This window comes from Oncorhynchus gorbuscha, linkage group LG07 (assembly GCF_021184085.1).
Source record: "Oncorhynchus gorbuscha isolate QuinsamMale2020 ecotype Even-year linkage group LG07, OgorEven_v1.0, whole genome shotgun sequence".
NCBI classification, from domain to species: Eukaryota; Metazoa; Chordata; class Actinopteri; order Salmoniformes; family Salmonidae; genus Oncorhynchus; species Oncorhynchus gorbuscha.
The window spans coordinates 74,097,267-74,122,112 of NC_060179.1; the positions used below are offsets into that span (position 1 = coordinate 74,097,267).

The following is a 24,846-nucleotide window of genomic DNA, read 5'->3' on the forward strand; positions in this document are numbered from 1 at the left end:
CCAGGTTCGTCCCTCTGACTAAGTTACCTTCTGCCAAGGAAACGGCTGAGTTGGTAATTAATCATGTGTTCGAGTCTTCGGCATTCCTCAAGATATGGTTTCTGACAGAGGTCCCCAGTTCGCCTCTAGGTTTTGGAAGGCCTTCTGCCAACTCATGGGGGCTTCTGCCAGTCTATCTTCAGGGTACCATCCGGAGTCAACGGCCAAACAGAGAGGATGAATCAAGAGCTGGAAACCACCCTCCGATGTATGACTCGTAACAACCCGTCCACATGGTCGTCCTTCATTGTTTGGGCCGAATACGCGCACAACACCTTGCGCTCCTCCTCCACTGGTATGTCCCTGTTGAGTGTCAGTTTGGCTATGCCCCTCCATTGTTCCCGGACCAGGAGGCAGAAGTCAGAATGCCTTCAGCCTTGAAGTTCGTCAGACGCTGTCGGCTTATGTGGAGGAAGACCGTCTGTTGTGGGGGGTGAGAGGGGGCTCTTTGAGTATGGGCAGGGGGGCTCTGCTTAATCTTATGCTTTCCTCACAGAGGTACCAACAACAAGCCAACAGACGTCGCCGTCCCGGGCCTACCCTGCGCCCCGGCCAGAGAGTCTGGCTCTCCACAAGAGACTTACCACTACGGGTGCAAGCTGTCCCAAAAATACATCGGTCCCTTTAAGGTTGCCAGGAGAGTTAACCCAGTTTCTTATTGCCTACACTTACACAGATCCCTTAAGATTAATCCCACGTTTCACATTTCCTTATTAAAACCTGTTGTTTTTTCTCCCCTTGTCCCGGCAGACAGACCTCCCCCTCCGCCTCGTGTCATTGGAGGCCAGCCGGCTTATACCGTCCATCGGATACTGGATTCCCGCCGGGTGCAGCGGTCCTGGCAGTATCTGGTGGACTGGGAAGGCTACGGTCCCAAGGAGCGCTCCTGAGTTCCTGCCAAAGACATACTGGACCCTGACCTCATTCGTCAGTTCAGGGCCCTCCACCCTGAGAGAGCTGGTAGGAACGTCAGGAGCCGTTCCTAGGGGGGGATTCTGTCAGGATTTGGCCAGGGTTGTTCCGGTTTTTGGTCACTAGATGCCCCCATTGTGCCTTTTGACCTTTTGTTTTCCCTTGATCCCCATTATTATTTGCACCTGTGCCTCGTTTCCCCTGATTGTATTTAAACCCTTTGTTTTACTCAGTTCTTTGCTCTGTGTTTGTATGTTAGCACCCAGCCCTAGTACTCTGTGAGCTATTGTTGATCCCGGTGGACTCTCTTGTGGAGTTCTGTTTTTTGTTCTTGTTTGTTTGTTTTTGAATATCTTTTGAGGCTTTTTGTGCTGTGCCTTCCACCTTGTGGATTTGCCTTTTTGTCTTGGAGGATTGCCTTTGTTCTTGTGGAATTCCTTTTGAGGTTGTGGAGTTACATGTTTTCCTGAAGAACTTCACTTTTTACTTCATTAAATACACCGTCTCAAGTACTGCTGTGTCTGCCTCATCTTCTGGGTTCTGCTGACTATTCGTGGCTCAGTTGGTTTAGTGACTGTTTCTCACTCCGGAGACCCGGGTTCATAACCAGGTCCTGACAGTATCCATTCTAACCTTCATACGCTACAGCCCCTGCTGACTGGACACCCCTTAATGTATCCATTCTAACCTTCATACGCTACAGGCCCTGCTGACTGGACACCACTTACCAAGGCAGGGGGTCAGGGCTCAGGCAGGAGAAGATTTTACAGTGGGCAGTTGGCCAGTAGCAATGACTCAGAGAGAGAGCTAGAAGAAGGGAGGAGCCAGGGAGTCTCTGTTAGAGAAATGTTATGGTTAGTAACACACTGCTCTCACAGCCCTCTCCTTTCTCTATCTCCCCTTTGACTCTCTCACTCTATTTCTAAACCCTTTGTTGACCAGGCCACAGTAACTCTCCTCATCCTTTCTTTCTTTTTCTTTCTTGTTTTTTAAACTTTCTCACCCCCCACGTTTTTGGCCAAACCCTGGTGCTGTCTCGACACACTCCCTTTACGCACACACTCACACACACACACCTAATACCCAGCAGGAGGCTTACCTCAAACAAAACCACAATAATCATCATACATGGACACGCAAACAGACACACACACACAGACACACACACACACAGACACAGACACACACACAGACACCACATACATGACAGACCCCTAGTCTGTTTGATGATTCCGTTAATGATTCTTCCATTTTTTGCTAGACTGTAATGTCGAAGGGGTGTGTGTGTGTGTGTGTGTGTGTGTGTGTGTGTGTGTGTGTGTGTGTGTGTGTGTGTGTGTGTGTGTGTGTGTGTGTGTGTGTGTGTGTGTGTGTGTGTGTGTGTGTGTGTGTGTGTGTGTGTGTGTGTGTGTGTGTGTTGAAACTTTTTGCACCTCAGTGTGCTTTCTGTGAAGGGGAGACAAAAAACAACTTTGAACTCTGAAACCCTTTTAGAGTCTAACAGTTAGAAATATTAAACGTCTTGCCTGAGACACTTTCTGTCTACACCCCTCGATCCCTCCTCCCGTTAAAAAACAAAGAACGAGGTTACAGGGGACATTATATAGCAGGGATTTGAGTGATCAGACCAGCAGTAAAGACAGTTTTCTGTTTCCTTTCTGACTCCTGTTCATCTGAGACAGCAGGGTCCTAGACAGAGGGGGTCTGTGTGTGTTCATGTCTGTGTGAGTGGGCTTCGGCATACTAACATAATTACAAATGAAGCAGACTTATATGGCATGTGAGTGAAAGACTGCCTGGTAAAACACATGGAAGTCTGACAAGTCTGTTGCTGAACCGCACTCGCATTATAAGTATCCTGGCTTGAGGCTTGATGACTGAGTTAACTTCCTGATAAGTAACCTTGGCTTGGAGACTGCATTAGCTCCCTGATAAGTAACCTTGGCTTGGAGACTGCATTAGCTCCCTGATAAGTAACCTTGGCTTGGAGACTGCATTAGCTCCCTGATAAGTAACCTTGGCTTGGAGACTGCATTGGCTCCCTGATAAGTAACCTTGGCTTGGAGACTGCATTAGCTCCCTGATAAGTAACCTTGGCTTGGAGACTGCATTAGCTCCCTGATAAGTAACCTTGGCTTGGAGACTGCATTAGCTCCCTGATAAGTAACCTTGGCTTGGAGACTGCATTAGCTCCCTGATAAGTAACCTTGGCTTGGAGACTGCATTAGTTCCCTGATAAGTAACCTTGGCTTGGAGACTGCATTAGCTCCTTGATAAGTAACCTTGGCTTGGAGACTGCATTAGCTCCCTGATAAGTAACCTTGGCTTGGAGACTGCATTAGCTCCTTGATAAGTAACCTTGGCTTGAGACTTGAAGACCTGTGTTAGCTTCCTGAGAAGTAACCTTGGCTTGAGACTTCACACACACACACACACACACACACACACACACACACACACACACACACACACACACACACACACACACACACACACACACACACACACACACACACACACACACACACACACACACACACACACACACACACACACACACACACACAGATAGGATAGGAGAATGTACTCACAGTAGTCGAAGGGAGCGCAGTCCACCAAAGGCCAGACTGGGAATGCAGCGCAGAGAGTTATAACTCAGGATCCTAGAATGATAAGAAACAGGCAGTACACCTTAACATATATCCCTTCTGTTATAACTCAGGATCCTAGAATGAGTAACAAACAGGCAGTACACCTTAACATATATCCCTTCTGTTATAACTCAGGATCCTAGAATGAGTAAGAAACAGGCAGTACACCTTAACATATATCCCTTCTGTTATAACTCAGGATCCTAGAATTATAAGAAACAGGCAGTACACCTTAACATATATCCCTTCTGTTATAACTCAGGATCCTAGAATGAGTAAGAAACAGGCAGTACACCTTAACATATATCCCTCCTGTTATAACTCAGGATCCTAGAATGAGTAAGAAACAGGCAGTACACCTTAACATATATCCCTCCTGTTATAACTCAGGATCCTAGAATGAGTAAGAAACAGGCAGTACACCTTAACACATATCCCTTCTGTTATAACTCAGGATCCTAGAATGAGTAAGAAACAGGCAGTACACCTTAACATATATCCCTCCTGTTATAACTCAGGATCCTAGAATGAGTAAGAAACAGGCAGTACACCTTAACATATATCCCTCCTGTTATAACTCAGGATCCTAGAATGAGTAACAAACAGGCAGTACACCTTAACACATATCCCTCCTGTTATAACTCAGGATCCTAGAATGAGTAAGAAACAGGCAGTACACCTTAAAATATATCCCTCCTGTTATAACTCAGGATCCTAGAATGAGTAAGAAACAGGCAGTACACCTTAACACATATCCCTTCTGTTATAACACATCCTAGAAAACTACAGAGTTGTTTTGTTGTGTTCAATGCGCTCATAGTGGACAGGTGGACAGGTAGACAGGTGGACAGGAAGACAGGTAGACTGGTGGACAGGTAGACAGGTGGACAGGTGGACAGGTGGACAGGTAGACAGGTAGACAGGTGGACAGGTGCCCAGGTGGCCAGGTGGACAGGTGGACAGGTGGACAGGTGGACAGGTGGCCAGGTAGACAGGTGGACAGGTGGACAGGTGGACAGGTGGACAGGTGGACAGGAGGACAGGTAGACATGTAGACAGGTGGACAGGTAGACAGGTGGCCAGGTGGCCAGGTGGGCAGGTGGACAGGAGGACAGGTAGACAGGTAGACAGATAGACAGGTGGACAGGTGGACAGGTGGACAGGTAGACAGGTAGACAGGTAGACAGGTAGACAGGTGGCCAGGTAGACAGGTGGACAGGTGGCCAGGTGGACAGGTGGACAGGAGGACAGGTAAACAGGTAGACAGGTAGACAGGTAGACAGGTGGACAGGTGGACAGGTAAACGGATCAGTGCTTACAGTGTCGTGAGCTGACTCATGTTGGAGAATGAAGAGATGGTGAGAGAGTTGATCTTGTTGTTACTAAGGTCTCTAAAAGGACACAGAACACACTGTTAAATCACACACTGTAGGGCATCCACCCATGAAGTGTCATTCCTTATGTTATAAAATAAATTCCACCAAAACAAATATGATTGTTCATGATATGAACTGTTCAGTGGGGTCTTTCTCTATCATATCATTAACATTATATCTAACAAGTTGGATTTTGTAACATCGGATAGTAAGCACCGAGCTCTGTTGAGAGCTGAATGGAAAATAAAAAGCTTGTTTAATGTCCTCCGGATTGGAGAAGAAACAAGTTCAACAGTGTACCTGTCAGTTACCTGTCAGTTACCTGTCAGTTACCTGTCAGTTACCTGTCAGTTACCTGTCAGTTACCTGTCAGTTACCTGCCAGTTAGCCACAGTTCTCCTACAGTATCCAGCCTAACTGACGCAATTATATTACCCAGAGTTTCTACCTCTTTCTTTCTCTGGCCTCCATTGAATTAGTCCCCCTAATTCAGGCCATCCTACAAGGGTAAAAACTTTTGAAGTGATTACGATGGAAACACAAGGGGTGGACCACTGTTTTTTTAGAGTAACATGTAACATATTATTTTACCCAACGGTCAAAAGATGCTTTTTGATTGGACACGGTACACACTGCCAAATAACACCAGGTAAACATCAAGGTTGGCCAGGTCGACACACTCACACTAACTGGAGGTATTTAAAGGTAGAAAGCTCTTTTGGCACCATGCCAAACTGGTTCCCATCTAGATATCTGTGGAGAGACAGACAGATATTCAGAGTTTAATACTTGTGTGAAATGGCAGCATTCAGATCCTGGGTCTTTCTAAAGCCACAGAGAGGGAAAGGCCAGACCACGAACCCTACAACTCCCTCTCAGATAGTAACACTGCCCCCCCCCACCCTCTCTCTCTCTCTCTCTCTCTCTCTCTATCTATCTATCTATCTATCTATCTATCTATCTATCTATCTATCTATCTATCTATCTATCTATCTATCTATCTATCTATCTATCTATCTATCTATCTATCTATCTATCTATCTATCTATCTCACTCCCCCATCCCTCCCTCCCCTCCCTATCTAGCTCCCGTTTCCCTCCCCTCCCCCCACACACCCCTCTCTTTCTATCTCCCCCTTCCCTCCCCTACCTCCCCCAACACTCTATCTATCTCCAGACCCATCCCAACAAAACCTGCTCATTAAAATGTTCTCTTGCTGCTGTGGATCTCTCTCTAACACACACACACACACACACACACACACACACACACACACACACACACACACACACACACACACACACACACACACACACACACACACACACACACACACACACACACACACACACACACACACACACACACACACACACACACACACACAGTTCTTGGCCATCGTAGTTGGAGTGACATCAGTATTAGGCCTGGAGGCCTCTGGGAGTAGATCTGCTCATGTCCATAAAATTCCACCTGATTGTATCATAAAACATTCTTATGATTGAAATATTTGATGTACTGAGGAGGAACTCACAATTCAGTGACGTTTCTGGGGATGCCTTTGGGCAGCGCACGGAGGTGATTGTTACTGCAGCGTACCACAGTCTCCAGACATGTACACTCACTGGGACACTGAGGCCTGGGCACACAGCTCATCTCCTCCACTCCTGGACAGAGACAGAGGGAGAAGGCAGGTTTGATTATTCATCTAGCAAGAGAGATTGAATAGCGGAAACGAGGAAAAGAGAGGTTAGATAGAGAGAACAGAGAGGTTAAATAGAGAGAACAGAGAGGTTAGATAGAGAGAACATATTCAATGAGAGATTAGATAGAGATGACATTAAATGAGAGATTAGATAGAGAGGACATATTAAATGAGAGATTAGATAGAGATTACATTTTAAATGAAAGATTAGATAGAGATGACATATTAAATGAGAGATTACATAGAGATGACCCTCATTGTGTGGGAGGTATGTTAGTGATCTATTGTTGGCCCTCATTGTATGAGAGAACATACGTATGAGTGAAACCCGTAACTAGAGAGTGTGCTAGAGAGTGTGAGGCAGAACTGTGTGTGCTAGAGAGTGTGAGGCAGAACTGTGTGTGCTAGACAGTGTGTGTGTGTGTTTCGACCCAAACTCACCCTCTTCACAGCGGAAGTCAGGCAGGGCCACGTCCTGTAGTGGGATCTCTTTGAGGAAGGCGGGGTGCTGGCATCGAGGATTGCCCGTGACGATCTTTCTGCTTCTCAGCCAATCACCAAGCCAGGCCAGACGACAGTCACAGTTGAAGGAGTTAGCCAGGAGGTTACTGGTGGAAAGGGAGACTTAGACTTAACAATTACACCAATTAAGTGTGTGTGTGTGTCTGTGTGCGCGTGCGTGTGTGCGCGTGCGTGTGGGTGTGGGTGTGTTAGAGCCCTGCATCGAGTGAAAAATGAGCTGTTGTGTAGAATGAAACCATTATTTCAACCCGTGGTTCAGCTCACAGTTCAGAACAATTACACTGCGGGTCGGATACATTTGCAATCTATTTTTTTACAGGAGCTTGTTGTGTTGCGAATTCCATTCAGTGAGTGGCGAGGCAGACATAGGCTACCGGCCACGTAGAGACGCCATGTCCATACGGGACACAGGGGCACGTGCCTCCTCAGATTAATATATTGTATTTAAAAATATATATTTGTTGCTGTACTAGCCACCTAGCCATTTTCTGAAGTTGTCTTTAGCTAGCCCAGAGAGGTTCCCAATCTCCCAACCTCATAGCAAGCTACCAAGAAGCCATTTCACGCTATCAATCAAGTTAGAGTAGCTAGCTTGTTTATCTATCTTAGCTGGCATGCCTGCTGGCAAGGTTGGTAGACTTTAGAAAAACAATGAATTACTAAACGTACTGAATAAGACTCACATTCCGTTCAATCTTTTACCCAGATTTTAGCAGAGACACGGGGAAATGCAGTGCATTCAGAAAGTATTCAGACCCCTTGCCATTCAGAGACTGGTCCCGAAGCCACTCCTGCATTGTCTTGGCTGTGTGCTTAGGGTCGTTGTCCTGTTGGAAGGTAAATCTTAGCCCCAGTCTGAGGTCCTGAGTGCTCTGGAGCAGGTTTTCATCAAGGATCTCTCTGTACATCTTTCCCTTGATCCTGACCAGTCTCCTGGTCCCTGCCGCTGAAAAACATCCCCAAAGCATGATACTGCCATCCCCATGCTTCCCGGTAGGGATGGTGCCAGGTTTCCTCCAGTCATGATGTTAGGCATTCAGGCCTAAGAGTTGAATCTTTGTTTCATCAGACCAGATAACATTGTTTCTCATGGTCTGAGAGTCTTTAGGTGCATTTTGGAAAACTCCAAGGTGGCTTGTGCCTTTTACCGAGGAGTGGCTTCCGTCTGGCCACGCTATAATAAAGGCCTGTTTGGTGGAGTGCTGCAGAGATGGTTGTCCTTCTGGAAGGTTCTCCCATCCCCACAGAGGAACTTCCATTTAATAATGATGGAGGCCACTGTGTTATTGGGTATCTTCAATGCTGCAGACATTTTTTGGTACCCTTGCCCAGATCTGTGCCTCGACACAATCCTGTCTCGGAACTCTTCGGACAATTAATACGACCTCTTGTCCAATCAATTTAATTGACCACATGTGGACTCCAATCAAGTTGTAGAAACTTCTCATGGATAATCAATGGAAACAGGATGCACCTGAGCTCAATTTCGAGTCCCATAGAAAGGGTCTGAATACAGGTAAATTAGTTATTTCTGTCATGCAGGTGAAAGAGGACCCAAAAGCGACTTGGCGAAAACAGAGTCTTTAATCCAGTAAAGTAAATACAATCAAAAAACACAACTTTCACTCGAAATGACGAGGACAAACTGGAGACTCGATCTTGAACAGCAGGTGAACAGCAGGTTGCCTCGGGAAGGCACTTGAACCAAACAGACTCAGACACCTGCTCACCACGCAGCATCTGAGGAAAACACGACACGACAGGGCGATACACAAACACAGCACGGTGAATTCTAGACAAGGAACCGACGGGGCAGAAACGAATAACAAGGAGAGAAATAGGGACTCTAATCAGGGAAAAGGATCGGGAACAGGTGTGGGAAGACTAAATGATTGATTAGGGGAATAGGAACAGCTGGGAGCAGGAACGGAACGATAGAGAGAAGAGAGAGCGGGAGAGTGAGAGAGGGAGGGGGAGAGAGAGGGATAGAAAGAGGGAAAGAACCTAATAAGACCAGCAGAGGGAAACGAATAGAAGGAGAAGAACAGGGACAAGGCATGATAATCAATGACAAAACATGACAGTACCCCCCACTCACCGAGCGCCTCCTGGCGCACTCGAGGAGGAATCCTGGCGGCAACGGAGGAAATCATCAATGAGTGAACGGTCCAGCACGTCCCGAGACGGAACCCAACTCCTCTCCTCAGGACCGTAACCCTCCCAATCCACTAAGTATTGGTGACCCCGTCCCGAGAACGCATGTCCATGATCTTATGTACCTTGTAAATAGGTGCGCTCTCGACAAGGACGGGAGGGGGGAGGGAAGACGAACGGGAGTGCGAAGAAAGGGCTTGACACAGGAGACATGGAAGACAGGATGGACGCGACGAAGATGTCGCGGAAGAAGCAGTCGCACAGCGACAGGATTGACGACCTGGGAGACACGGAACGGACCAATGAACCGCGGAGTCAACTTACGAGAAGCTGTCGTAAGAGGAAGGTTGCGAGTGGAAAGCCACACTCTCTGGCCGCAACAATACCTTGGACTCTTAATCCTGCGTTTATTGGCGGCTCTCACAGTCTGTGCCCTGTAACGGCAAAGTGCAGACCTCACCCTCCTCCAGGTGCGCTCACAACGTTGGACAAACGCTTGAGCGGAGGGAACGCTGGACTCGGCAAGCTGGGATGAGAACAGAGGAGGCTGGTAACCCAGACTACTCTGAAACGGAGATAACCCGGTAGCAGACGAAGGAAGCGAATTGTGAGCGTATTCTGCCCAGGGGAGCTGTTCTGCCCAAGACGCAGGGTCTCTGAAAGAAAGGCTGCGTAGTATGCGACCAATCGTCTGATTGGCCCTCTCTGCTTGACCGTTAGACTGGGGATGAAACCCGGAAGAGAGACTGACGGACGCACCAATCAAACGACAGAACTCCCTCCAAAACTGTGACGTGAATTGCGGGCCTCTGTCTGAAACGGCGTCTAACGGGAGGCCATGAATTCTGAATACATTCTCGATAATGATTTGTGCCGTCTCCTTAGCGGAAGGAAGTTTAGCGAGGGGAATGAAATGTGCCGCCTTAGAGAACCTATCGACAACCGTAAGAATCACAGTCTTCCCCGCAGACAAAGGCAGACCGGTAATGAAGTCTAGGGCGATGTGAGACCATGGTCGAGAAGGAATGGGGAGCGGTCTGAGACGACCGGCAGGAGGAGAGTTACCCGACTTAGTCTGCGCGCAGTCCGAACAAGCAGCCACGAAACGGCGCGTGTCACGCTCCTGAGTCGGCCACCAAAAGCGCTGGCGAATAGACGCAAGAGTGCCTCGAACACCGGGATGACCAGCTAACTTGGCAGAGTGAACCCACTGAAGAACAGCCAGACGAGTGGAAACAGGAACGAAAAGGAGGTTACTAGGACAAGCGCGCGGCGACGCAGTGTGCGTGAGTGCTTGCTTAACCTGTCTTTCAATTCCCCAGACTGTTAACCCGACAACACGCCCATAAGGAAGAATCCCCTCGGGATCAGTAGAAGCCACAGAAGAACTAAACAGACGGGATAAGGCATCAGGCTTGGTGTTCTTGCTACCCGGACGGTAAGAAATCACAAACTCGAAACGAGCGAAAAACAACGCCCAACGAGCTTGACGGGCATTAAGTCGTTTGGCAGAACGGATGTACTCAAGGTTCTTATGGTCTGTCCAAACGACAAAAGGAACGGTCGCCCCCTCCAACCACTGTCGCCATTCGCCTAGGGCTAAGCGGATGGCGAGCAGTTCACGGTTACCCACATCATAGTTGCGCTCAGATGGCGACAGGCGATGAGAAAAATAAGCGCAAGGATGAACCTTATCGTCAGACTGGAAGCGCTGGGATAGAATGGCTCCCACGCCTACCTCTGAAGCGTCAACCTCGACAATGAATTGTCTAGTGACGTCAGGAGTAACGAGGATAGGAGCGGACGTAAAACGTTCTTTTAGAAGATCAAAAGCTCCCTGGGCGGAACCGGACCACTTAAAACACGTCTTGACAGAAGTAAGAGCTGTGAGAGGGGCAGCAACTTGACCGAAATTACGAATGAAACGCCGATAGAAATTAGCGAAACCTAAAAAGCGCTGCAACTCGACACGTGACCTTGGAACGGGCCAATCACTGACAGCTTGGACCTTAGCGGAATCCATCTGAATGCCTTCAGCGGAAATAACGGAACCGAGAAAAGTAACGGAGGAGACATGAAAAGAGCACTTCTCAGACTTTACGTAGAGACAATTCTCTAAAAGGCGCTGTAGAACACGTCGAACGTGCTGAACATGAATCTCGAGTGACGGAGAAAAAATCAGGATATCGTCAAGATAGACAAAAACAAAGATGTTCAGCATGTCTCTCAGAACATCATTAACTAATGCCTGAAAAACAGCTGGCGCATTGGCGAGACCGAACGGCAGAACCCGGTACTCAAAATGCCCTAACGGAGTGTTAAACGCCGTTTTCCACTCGTCCCCCTCTCTGATGCGCACGAGATGGTAAGCGTTACGAAGGTCCAACTTAGTAAAGCACCTGGCTCCCTGCAGAATCTCGAAGGCTGATGACATAAGGGGAAGCGGATAACGATTCTTAACCGTTACGTCATTCAGCCCTCGATAATCCACGCAGGGGCGCAGAGTACCGTCCTTCTTCTTAACAAAAAAGAACCCCGCCCCGGCCGGAGAGGAAGAAGGCACTATAGTACCGGCGTCAAGAGACACAGACAAATAATCCTCGAGAGCCTTACGTTCGGGAGCCGACAGAGAGTATAGTCTACCCCGAGGAGGAGTGGTCCCCGGAAGGAGATCAATACTACAATCATACGACCGGTGAGGAGGAAGGGAGTTGGCTCGGGACCGACTGAAGACCGTGCGCAGATCATGATATTCCTCCGGCACTCCTGTCAAATCGCCAGGTTCCTCCTGAGAAGTAGGGACAGAAGAAACGGGAGGGATGGCAGACATTAAACACTTCACATGACAAGAAACGTTCCAGGATAGGATAGAATTACTAGACCAATTAATAGAAGGATTATGACATACTAGCCAGGGATGACCCAAAACAACAGGTGTAAACGGTGAACGAAAAATCAAAAAAGAAATAGTCTCACTGTGGTTACCAGATACTGTGAGGGTTAAAGGTAGTGTCTCAAATCTGATACTGGGAAGATGACTACCATCTAAGGCGAACATGGGCGTAGGCTTCTCTAACTCTCTGAAAGGAATGTCATGTTTCCGAACCCATGCTTCGTCCATGAAACAACCCTCAGCCCCAGAGTCTATCAAGGCACTACATGTAGCACCCGAACCGGTCCAGCGTAGATGGACCGACAAAGTAGTACAGGATTTTGATGGAGAGACTTGAGTAGTTGCGCTCACCTGTAGCCCTCCGCTTACAGATGAGCTCTGGCTTTTACTGGACATGAATTAACAAAATGTCCAGCAACTCCGCAATAGAGGCACAGGCGGTTGGTGATCCTCCGTTCCCTCTCCTTAGTCGAGATGCGAATCCCTCCCAGCTGCATGGGCTCAGTCTCTGAGCCAGAGGAGGGAGATGGTTGCGATGCGGAGCAGGGAAACACCGTTGATGCGAGCTCTCTTCCACGAGCCCGGTGACGAAGATCTACCCGTCGTTCTATGCGGATGGCGAGAGCAATCAAAGAGTCCACATCTGAAGGAACCTCCCGGGAGAGAATCTCATCCTTAACCACTGCGTGGAGTCCCTCCAGAAAACGAGCGAGCAGCGCCGGCTCGTTCCACTCACTAGAGGCAGCAAGAGTGCGAAACTCAATAGAATAATCCGTTATGGACCGTTCACCTTGGCATAGGGAAGCCAGGGCCCTAGAAGCCTCCCTACCAAAAACTGAACGGTTCAAAAACCCGAATCATCTCCTCTTTAAAGTTCTGGTACTTGTTAGAGCAATCAGCCCTTGCCTCCCAGATAGCTGTGCCCCATTCTCGAGCCCGGCCAGTAAGGAGTGAAATGACGTAAGCAACCCGAGCTCTCTCTCTAGAGTATGTGTTGGGTTGGAGAGAGAACACAATCTCACACTGCGTGAGAAAGGAGCGGCACTCAGTGGGCTGCCCGGAGTAGCAAGGTGGGTTATTAACCCTAGGTTCTGGAGGCTCGGCAGGCCAGGAAGTAACAGGTGGCACGAGACGAAGACTCTGGAACTGTCCAGAGAGGTCGGAAACCTGAGCGGCCAGGTTCTCCACGGCATGGCGAGCAGCAGACAATTCCTGCTCGTGTCTGCCGAGCATGGCTCCTTGGATCTCGACGGCAGTGTAACGAGCGTCTGAAGTCGCTGGGTCCATTCCTTGGTCGGTTCCTTCTGTCATGCAGGTGAAAGAGGACCCAAAAGCGACTTGGCGAAAACAGAGTCTTTAATCCAGTAAAGTAAATACAATCAAAAAACACAACTTTCACTCGAAATGACGAGGACAAACTGGAGACTCGATCTTGAACAGCAGGTGAACAGCAGGTTGCCTCGGGAAGGCACTTGAACCAAACAGACTCAGACACCTGCTCACCACGCAGCATCTGAGGAAAACACGACACGACAGGGCGATACACAAACACAGCACGGTGAATTCTAGACAAGGAACCGACGGGGCAGAAACGAATAACAAGGAGAGAAATAGGGACTCTAATCAGGGAAAAGGATCGGGAACAGGTGTGGGAAGACTAAATGATTGATTAGGGGAATAGGAACAGCTGGGAGCAGGAACGGAACGATAGAGAGAAGAGAGAGCGGGAGAGTGAGAGAGGGAGGGGGAGAGAGAGGGATAGAAAGAGGGAAAGAACCTAATAAGACCAGCAGAGGGAAACAAATAGAAGGAGAAGAACAGGGACAAGGCATGATAATCAATGACAAAACATGACAATTTCTGTTTTTTTTATTTTTATACTTTTGCAAAAATGTCTAAAAACCTGTTTTCACTTTGCCGTTATGGGATATTGTGTGTAGATTGACGAGGATAAACAATGATTTAATCCATTTTAGAATAAGGCTGTAACGTAACAAAATGTGGACATATTCAAGGGATCCGAAAACGTCCAGTCAGGAGGATACAGACAGCTCATGAGGTGTGCTTAGACATGCAGAAAAAATAACATTTTTCACATAAAATGTCATGTAAAGATTATGGCTCTAGATTGCATTAAAAAGGGTTTCAAGTGTCTGAAAAATGGATGGGGAGCCTTAAGTTGGGGATTCTACTAAATAAATGTATCCTATGTTTGCAACCTGTATTCAATTCTGGGAATGGTTAATTTAAGTTTTAATTAGGCCTGAAATATTTGATTATCTTAACACTATTTCACGTAAAGGTATTTTTTTGGTATGTCGGCTACAGGCTTTTATTAGGTAAGAAGGGTGATTAGAAGACTATTTTTCTCAAAGCGATTTGAGTAATGCATCACATTGTGAAAATAAAAATATATTTTTCTTAAAATTCATGGCATTCATTTTCTCCAAATGATGAATAGACATGCAATATGACGAGTAGGGCTCTGAGAACGGACCTGTGCAGGACTTAGTGTGTGAGTGTGTCTTACAGTGTAGACAGTGTCTGCAGGGTGTCGAAGGCTCCAGGGGTGATGGTAGTTAGCTGGTTGTCATAGAGAGACAACAGGCGAACGTTGTGCAGGCCGGTGAAGCTGTTGTTATGGATACATCTGATCTTGTTGTTCCTCAACATTCTGGAATAGAGAAAACTGCTTAAATGGCAGATATCCCATGTGAATTGACAAGAAGTGTATTGAAATGTTCCTAATATGAAATATTAGGAGGAAGATACAGTGTTGGAAAAGGAGGATTTGGAGGATGTATTGTGGGTGTTAATACATGACTAGTCTCTTCCCACAGCCGCTGTGTGGACTTCCACAATTCTGCCAAGCAAGAATAATACATTAAGCATCAGTGCATGATGGTTCTCATCCATGTATACATGAGTGTGTGTGCCTACTTGTGCTCATGTGTGCGTCTGTGTCTGTTTGGGTCACCGCGTGTGTGTGTGTGTGTGTGTCTCTGCATGTGTGTGTGACTCACAGCATGCGTAGTCCCTCCAGTCCCTTGAACATTCCACTGCGGACAGAATCCAGCTGATTGGCTGAAAGATGGAGCTCGTTGACAGACCCCGCCCCCTCAAACGCCCCATCCTCGATCTCTGTGATCTTATTGTTGCTAAGGTTACTGGGAATAAATAAATAATGGTGATTAAAGAAAGATGAAAAAATACTTTAGTGAACTTCTTAACTTTTTTTTGGTAGCAGCAGTGAGACATTAGCCTTGGTACCAGTCTGTTAGCTAACACTGCACTCCTTGTATTCCACTCCTTGTATTCCACTTCTTGTATTCCACTCCTTGTATTCCACTCCTTGTATTCCACTCCTTGTACTTGTGGCTAAACAGACTGGTACCTAGACTAGTGAGACATTTCTGTCTACTTCATTCATAACTTAAACCACAACGTACATGTTGTTGAGCTGGGAGAGGGCCTTGAAGACTCCTGTAGCCTCCAGTGTAGTGATCTCATTGTTGTTCAGACGACTGGGAAGAGAGAGAGGAGGAAACAGACCATGGTTAGAATGAAGCGTTACATAAACAGCCACGCATCCTGAAGAAGATTCAAACGTGTGTGTGTGTGTGTGTGTGTGTGTGTGTGTGTGTGTGTGTGTGTGTGTGTGTGTGTGTGTGTGTGTGTGTGTGTGTGTGTGTGTGTGTGTGTGTGTGTGTGTGTGTGTGTGTGTGTGTGTGTGTGTGTGTGTGTGTGTGTGTGTGTGTGTGTGTGTGTGTGTGTGTGTGTGTGTGTGTGTGTGTGTGTGTGTACTCTTACAGTTCAGTGGTAGAGGCAGGGATGTGTTCTGGTATCTTTTTGATTCGGAGGTTGGAGCAGTCCACCACGTTGGACTCACAGCGACATTTAGGAGGACAGACTGGATCACCGTTACACTCATTATTCAGACGGGTGTCCTCGGTGCCTGAGGGCACATAACACACAAACACACACAACCTTTAAAAAAAAACTGTACCTGATACACAACTAACACAACACACAGTTTTTAACAAACCTAAATGTACCTGAAACACAAAACACACACGCACAATTGGTATAAACACGTCACACACACAACATATAGAGGTGTCTTTACAACGACTTCATAACTACTAAATGACTGTCGCCGCATAGCACTCACTTCTGTCATTTGAGAGACTAGTCAAGGACCATATCACCTCTACCTTATCTGTCACCCTAGACCCACACTGCCCTATCCCATCTGGAGAACAGAAATGCCTATACTACCCCTCTCCTCTCCTCTCCTCTCCTCTCCTCTCCTCTCCTCTCCTCTCCTCTCCTCTCCTCTCCTCTCCTCTCCTCTCCTCTCCTCTCCTCTCCTCTCCTCTCCTCTCCTCTTCTCTTCTCTTCTCTTCTCTTCTCTTCCCTCCCTCCCATCTCTCCCATCTCTCTCCTCTCCCTCTCTGTCTATGAAAAGAGGTGTACATACCAGAAAGCCTGGAGCAGGTTACATCAATAATGGATACACACTAGCAGCCACCTAATGTATGTGTTTGTCTGTGTGTGTTTCTGTGTCTATGTGTGTGTCTGTGTGTGTGTGTGTGTGTGTGTGTGTGTGTGTGTGTGTGTGTGTGTGTGTGTGTGTGTGTGTGTGTGTGTGTGTGTGTGTGTGTGTGTGTGTGTGTGTGTGTGTGTGTGTGTGTGTGTGTGTGTGTGTGTGTGTGTGTGTGTGTGTGTGTGTGTTTCACTCAGTGAGGATAGCCCAGTGTTCCTTTGTTAGTTAGTCATCTGTGTCCCGTGTTCCGTAGCGCTCGCACACTCCGCTCTACCCCTAAGTGAAGTTTAGGGATGATGTCATCATGCCCCTGTAAAGAGTAGAGCCCCCAGAGCCACAGACAGAGCTTCAACTCAATATGTGGAAAGTGGAGAAGTCGTAGAATGTTAAAAGGTTAAAAGGTCAAAATTGCTGGAGACACCTTGCCGGTTTGGTGACACCTTTGTGCCTGCTAGGAAAGAGATTTGAGATGGCTAATTGGTGGTAAATAAGTGAATTGTTTCACCTCACAGTTAGCCAATTCAAACTGTTTACAGTCAGTTGGCAATCACTTCTTCACTATTTTGCTAGCTACAGTAGTACTGCCGTGTCAATAATAACCTGACTCCAAAAATGACAGGTGTCTCAAGCTGTGTTTGTATTTGACCATTGTGACGAGCATCCAATCATACCCACTTCCTATGGGTATAGACAAATATTTCTCTCCTCATCTCCTTTCCTTCATCTCAATAGATTAACCTAGCTTCCTCTCCTCATCTCCTTTCCTTCATCTCAATAGATTAACCTAGCTTCCTCTCCTCATCTCCTTTCCTTCATCTCAATAGACTAACATAGCTTCCTCTCCTCATCTCCTTTCCTTTATCTCAATAGATTAACCTAGCTTCCTCTCCTCATCTCCCGAGGTGTCTCAGTGAGAACAGTTGTGACTGAGACATGTTGTTCCATGTGTTCTACTTCTACAATACAGCCTTATTGGTCTCTTTTGGACTCTGAGACAAACAGCTCAGACAGACAGGAAGTTCTGTACTGATGATGACTGAAGTCTAATGACGCTCATTACACTGTGCTGTGGACGACACACACACACACACACACACACACACACACACACACACACACACACACACACACACACACACACACACACACACACACACACACACACACACACACACACACACACACACACACACACACACACACACACACACACACACACACACACACAGGCGATGAGTGAAGTCTAATAATGCTTATTACAGAGCGAAGTGGATGAACGGAAGTAAATGTCATTTCCTGCTATACAGGAAGCAATGAAAGTTTCAGGATGTTCTTTGATCTAGCAGAGTGACTTGTCTTTCACTGAGACACGAGGACTGATAGATAGTGGGGGAGGGAGAGAGAAAGCGAGGGAGAGGGAATGAGAGAGAATGAGAGAGAGGGAAAGAGAAAGGTAGGTAGGGAGATAGCGAGGTGGAGTTTGTTGGGAAGAGAGTTGTCTGCCAGTACAGAGACTGAATGTTAGTAGTCTACAGTATATTCCACAGTCCAATTATTCACAGAATATAACATGCCATTCCAGGGTTTTTGTGAGTATTTGTCATACATTTTTTGAAGAGGACAGATTTAGTATTAAGCATTCATATTGTTTTTCCATTCATGTCACCTGCCAATGATAGCCCAGTGTCTTTCTCAAAAATGTGCGCGCACACACACACACACACATGCACACACACACACGCGCGCGCACGCGCTGAGCTGAGGCAGAGGGCCAGACAAGGAAGCACACATGACTTACGGTAAAACACAAACCACAAGAGTTAACCCATTCCAGTTAGACGGAGAAAGAGATAGAGAAGAGGAGAACTACAGAATGAATGGAGGGCTGGAGAGGTGAAAGGCGAGGGAGAAGATGTGTAAAAGCGTGAACACAAGCTACTCACCAGGGATGAAGTATTGTTCCTTGGCTGTGATGGAAACAAGAGAGAAGCAATGATGTCAGTCAACACAGATATACATTCTCACATACACTACATGGGCAAAAGTATGTGGACATACGTCATATTAGTGGATTCGGGTATATTACCCACACCCGTTACTGACACGTGTATAACATCAAGCACACAGCCATGCAATCTCCATAGACAAACACGGGAAGTAGAATGGCCGTATTAAAACAGCATACAATGACATTCGAGACGATTCTGTGCTTCCAACTTTGTGTTTAACAGTTTGGGGAAGGCCCTTTCCTGTTTCAGCATGGCAATGCCACAATGGAGGGGGGAAGAGAGAGAGAGAGAGAGAGAGAGAGAGAGAGAGAGAGAGAGAGAGAGAGAGAGAGAGAGAGAGAGAGAGAGAGAGAGAGAGAGAGAGAGAGAGAAAATTATGATTCACCATGCCGGAGGGGGATCAGGGAGGTGAGGAGTGAATATAGTAACGGGTGGGAATGGAGAATGGGCAGGGGAAGTGAGGGATATCAGGGAGGTGAGGAGTGAATATAGTAAAGGGTGGGAATGGAGAATGGGCAGGGGAAGGGAGGGGGATCAGGGAGGTGAGGAGTGAATATAGTAAAGGGTGGGAATGGAGAATGGGCAGGGGAAGGGAGGGATATCAGGGAGGTGAGGAGTGAATATAGTAAAGGGTGGGAATGGAGAATGGGCAGGGGAAGGGAGGGGGATCAGGGAGGTGAGGAGTGAATATAGTAAAGGGTGGGAATGGAGAATGGGCAGGGGAAGGGAGGGGGATCAGGGAGGTGAGGAGTGAATATAGTAAAGGGTGGGTGGGAATGGAGAATGGGCGGGTGGGAATGGAGAATGGGCAGGGGAAGGGAGGGGGATCAGGGAGGTGAGGAGTGAATATAGTAACGGGTGGGAATGGAGAATGGGCAGGGGAAGGGAGGGGGATCAGGGAGGTGAGGAGTGAATATAGTAACGGGTGGGAATGGAGAATGGGCAGGGGAAGGGAGGGGGATAGTAGGCAGAGGGCTTGAGGAATTGGACACGGGCAGAAACCCTAGCTACAGCGCCAGCCCTACCCAGCGACGCCAGCTCTCTGTGGTGTACTGTGAAACCAGACTCACTGTGTGTTAATGTGCTATAAAACCTGCTAGAGGAGAGACGGAGGGAGGGAGGGATAAAGGATCAACAACTAAATTAAAACCCTCGGCTAGGGATAAAGGATCAACAACTAAATTAAAACCCTCGGCTAGGGATAAAGGATCAACAACTAAATTAAAACCCTCGGCTAGGGATAAAGGATCAACAACTAAATTAAAACCCTCGGCTAGGGATAAAGGATCAACAACTAAATTAGAGAGAGAGAGAGAGAGAGAGAGAGAGAGAGAGAGAGAGAGAGAGAGAGAGAGAGAGAGAGAGAGAGAGAGAGAGAGAGAGAGAGAGAAAGAAAGATATTTAAGTAAGGGTCAAACGTTTTTAGAACACCTACTCCTTCAAGGATTTTTCTTTATTTTTTACTATTTTCTACATTGTAGAATAATAGTGAAGACATCAAAACTATGAAATAACTCATATGGAATCATGAAGTAACCAAAAAAGTGTTAAACTAATTAAAATACGGGCCATGGAACATGGGCAATAGACATTAGACCTGTGGAAATGTGTCCTTTTGTCCGGAGTCCAAATTGGAGATTTTTGGTTGCAACTGCCGTTTCTTTGTGAGACGCCGTCTGGGTGAACGGATGATCTATTTCCCATCGTGAAGCATGGAGGAGGAGGTGCTATGGTGTGGGGGAGCTTTTCTGGTGACACTGTCTATTATTTATTTAGAATTCCAGGCACACTTAACCAGCATGGCTACCATGGCATTCTGTAGCGATACGCCATCCCATCTGGTTTGGCTTAGTGGGACTATCATTTGTTTTTCAACAGGACAAAGACCCAACACACCTCCAGGCTGTGTAAGGGCTATTTTACCAAGAAGGAGAGTGATGGAGTGCTGCATCAGATGACCAAATTGAGATGGTTTGGGATAAGTCGGAGAGTGAAGGAAAAGCAGCCAACAAGTGCTCAGCATATGTGGAAATTCCTTCAAGACTGTTGGAAAAGCATTCCAGCTGAAGCTGGTTGAGAGAATGCCAAGAGTGTGCAAAGCTGTCATCAAGGCAAAGGATAGTTATTTGAAGAATCTCAAATATAAAATATATTCTGATTTGTTTGACACTTTTTTGATTATACATGATTCCATATGTGTTATTTCATAGTTTTGATGTCTTCACTGTTATTCTACAATATTGAAAATAGTTTTTAAAAAATACATATAAAAACCCTTGAATGAGTAGGTGTTCTAAAACTTTTGACCGGTAATATATAAATATATATATAAATATAAATAAGAGAGAGAGAGATGGAGAGACAGCCTTAGAGAGAGAGGTTCACTACAGACAGATGCCAGTCCTCCTACCAGAGCAGCGGAACTTCTTGCTCTTGATCTGCCCGATGCGTTTGTTGGCCAGTCGTCTGGGGCTGGTACAACGGGCACCACTGGTCTCTATGGGGTTGGAGCGCAGGTAGTCTGCCAGCCACCTCATATTACAGTCACAGATAAACGGGTTCTGGGCCAGGTGACTGAAGAGAGAGAGGGTGGAGGGAGGGTGAATGGGTGGGGGAGATACGGGGGAGAGAGGAGGGAGGAAATTTCAAGCCAGGAATTTAGGGAGGGTAGCAAAGTCCATCCCAATATAATCTTTGTAAACATTAAATGTTACTGTGTGACATTTTAAAGATGTACATCTGTGTGATTGTGTGTGGCATGCGATCTATGTGGTGGTCATCAAGGCCTAGGGTATGGAGATAATGGGATCTATGTGGTGGTCATCAAGGCCTAGGGTATGGAGATGATGGGATCTATGTGGTGGTCATCAAGGCCTAGGGTATGGAGATAATGGGATCTATGTGGTGGTCATCAAGGCCTAGGGTATGGAGATGATGGGATCTATGTGGTGGTCATCAAGGCCTAGGGTATGGAGATAATGGGATCTATGTGGTGGTCATCAAGGCCTAGGGTATGGAGATGATGGGATCTATGTGGTGGTCATCAAGGCCTAGGGTATGGAGATAATGGGATCTATGTGGTGGTCATCAAGGCCTAGGGTATGGAGATAATGGGATCTATGTGGTGGTCATCAAGGCCTAGGGTATGGAGATAATGGGATCTATGTGGTGGTCATCAAGGCCTAGGGTATGGAGATAATGGGATCTATGTGGTGGTCATCAAGGCCTAGGGTATGGAGATAATGGGATCTATGTGGTGGTCATCAAGGCCTAGGGTATGGAGATAATGGGATCTATGTGGTGGTCATCAAGGCCTAGGGTATGGAGATAATGGGATCTATGTGGTGGTCATCAAGGCCTAGGGTGGACAGTATAAATAGCAGGGACAGGGTAGAGGATATTTGTACTTCTTTTCTCAGGATCCAGGTTCAACAAGAGGCTAGTTATAGACTGGATCTCAGACACCATGATTTGGTCCTGGTCATACCAACGTACGCTACGGTAGCAGGCCTCCTAATTGTCCCTAGAATTTCTAAGCAAACAGCTGGAGGCAGGGCTTTCTCTATAGAGCTCCATTTTTATGGAACGGTCTGCCTACCCATGTCAGAGACGCAAACTCGGTCTCAACCTTTAGTCTTTACTGAAGACTCATCTCTTCAGTGGGTCATATGATTGAGTGTAGTCTGGCCCAGGAGTGGGAAGGTGAACGGAAAGGCTCTGGAGCAACGAACCGCCCTTGCTGTCTCTGCCTGGCCGGTTCCCCGTTTTCCACTGGGATTCTCTGCCTCTAACCCTGTTACGGGGCTGAGTCACTGGCTTGGGGGCTCTCTCGTGCCGTCCCTGGGGGGATGTCACCTGGGTGGGTTGATTCACTGTTGTGGTCGGCCTGTCTGGGTTCCCCAACCCCTTGGGGCCTCGGAGATCTTTGTGGGTATGCCTTGTCTCAGGATGGTAATAGTGGTGTGGGGGCTGTGCTTTGGCAAAGTGGGTGGGGTTATATCCTTCCTGTTTGGCCCTGTGTGTCCTCGGATGGGGCCACAGTGTCTCCTGACCCCTCCTGTCTCAGCCTCCAGTATTTATGCTGCAGTAGTTTATGTGTCGGGGGCTAGGGTCAGTTTGTTTATCTGGAGTACTTCTCCTGTCCTATTCGGTGTCCTGTGTAAATCTAAGTGTGCGTTCTCTAATTCTCTCCTTCTCTCTTTCTTTCTCTCTCTCGGAGGACCTGAGCCCTAGAACCATGCCCCAGGACTACCTGACATGATGACTCCTTGCTGTCCCCAGTCCACCTGGCCATGCTGCTGCTCCAGTTTCAACTGTTCTGCCTTACTATTATTCAACCATGCTGGTCATTTATGAACATTTGAACATCTTGGCCACGTTCTGTTATAATCTCCACCTGGCACAGCCAGAAGAGGACTGGCCACCCCACATATGCTCTTCTAATTCTCTCTTTCTTTCTCTCTCTCGGAGGACCTGAGCCCTAGGACCGTGCCCCAGGACTACCTGACATGATGGCTCCTTGCTGTCCCCAGTCCATCTGACTGTGCTGCTGCTCCAGTTTCAACTGTTCTGCCTTATTATTATTGACCATGCTGGTCATTTATGAACATTTGAACATCTTGGTCATGTTCTGTTATAATCTCTACCCGGCACAGCCAGAAGAGGACTGGCCACCCCACATAGCCCGGTTCCTCTCTAGGTTTCTTCCTAGGTTTTGGCCTTTCTAGGGAGTTTTTCCTAGCCACCGTGCTTTTACACCTGCATTGTTTGCTGTTTGGGTTTTAGGCTGGGTTTCTGTACAGCACTTTGAGATATCAGCTGATGTACGAAGGGCTATATAAATAAATTTGATTTGATTTGATTTGATTTGTGTGGCGTGTGTGTGTGTGTGTGTGTGTGTGTGTGTGTGTGTGTGTGTGTGTGTGTGTGTGTGTGTGTGTGTGTGTGTGTGTGTGTGTGTGTGTGTGTGTGTGTGTTTGTGTGTGTGTGTATGTGTGTGTGGGTGTGTGTGTGTGTGTGTGTATGCTCGTGTGTGTGAACCGTCTACCCTGTTGTCTATTGGGCTCTTGGTGAGAAATGTGTTGTCAGGTGAGCCAAGGGACAACATTATCAATCAACTTCACAGGTGTGTGTGTGTATGTGTGTGTCTGAGTGTTTGTGTGTGCCTATACTTGTTTATATGTGTTATACAACATAACACAATTGTCCTTGCCAAATATAAACTGCTCAAGTCATTCAGTCAAAACCCTACTGCAGTTTGCTGTCAGCTTTGATAAGTGTTTCTTAATTAAGGCAGCACTGGCACATGCTTGATTGGAGGGTGTATTGACTTGATTTTGAATTACCTGAAGGTGTGTGTGTGTTTGAATTTCCTGAGTGTGTGTGTGTTTGAATTTCCTGAATGTGTGTAATTGTCACGATGATGGATTTACATCTTTCCATTCCTGTGTTATTACGGAGTAAACAGCTGTTTGGCTCATGTTTTATGGTGACAGAGAAGAATGTGTGTGTGTGTGTGTGTGTGTGTGTGTGTGTGTGTGTGTGTGTGTGTGTGTGTGTGTGTGTGTGTGTGTGTGTGTGTGTGTGTGTGTGTGTGTGTGTGTGTGTGTGTGTGTGTGTGTGTGTGTGTCCACATTCGTGCGTGCATGATTGTGTGTGCACACGTGTGTGTGTGCACGCGCCCGTGTGTGTGTGTGTGTGTGTGTGTGTGTGTGTGTGTGTGTGTGTGTGTGTGTGTGTGTGTGTGTGTGTGTGTGTGTGTGTGTGTGTGTGTGTGTGTGTGTGTGTGTGTGTGTGTGTAACTTACAGCGTCTGTATAGCTCTGAGAGAAGCGAAGGTGCCCTTGGCCACAGTCTGTATCTTGTTGTCATACAGAGACAGAAGAGAGAGGTTCTTCAGGTCTGTGAAGGCATTGGCCCGAACACAGTGGATCTTATTGGCATTCAACAACCTGGGACAGGAAGGTAGAGAAAGAGACAGAGAGAGAGAAGCGGGGTGGGGGGGGAAGAGAGAGAGAGAGGGGTGGGGGGGGAGAGAGAG

The 24,846-nt window shown here is 47.1% G+C and overlaps 1 protein-coding gene across 1 annotated transcript in view; it reads right to left on the minus strand.

The window, feature by feature from the left end:
* Window positions 1-24,846, minus strand: part of LOC124040340 (slit homolog 1 protein-like) — a 221,963-nt gene that overhangs the window by 17,353 nt on the left and 179,764 nt on the right. Inside the window, exons 13-24 of the mRNA XM_046357454.1 lie at window positions 24,614-24,757; window positions 21,218-21,381; window positions 18,742-18,765; window positions 16,063-16,207; window positions 15,702-15,776; window positions 15,276-15,419; window positions 14,783-14,926; window positions 7,125-7,291; window positions 6,513-6,645; window positions 5,663-5,731; window positions 4,922-4,993; window positions 3,543-3,614 (exon numbers count right to left, since the gene is read on the minus strand). Coding sequence (XP_046213410.1) covers window positions 3,543-3,614; window positions 4,922-4,993; window positions 5,663-5,731; window positions 6,513-6,645; window positions 7,125-7,291; window positions 14,783-14,926; window positions 15,276-15,419; window positions 15,702-15,776; window positions 16,063-16,207; window positions 18,742-18,765; window positions 21,218-21,381; window positions 24,614-24,757 — 1,353 coding nt within the window. The remainder of the gene's footprint in view (window positions 1-3,542; window positions 3,615-4,921; window positions 4,994-5,662; window positions 5,732-6,512; window positions 6,646-7,124; window positions 7,292-14,782; window positions 14,927-15,275; window positions 15,420-15,701; window positions 15,777-16,062; window positions 16,208-18,741; window positions 18,766-21,217; window positions 21,382-24,613; window positions 24,758-24,846) is intronic.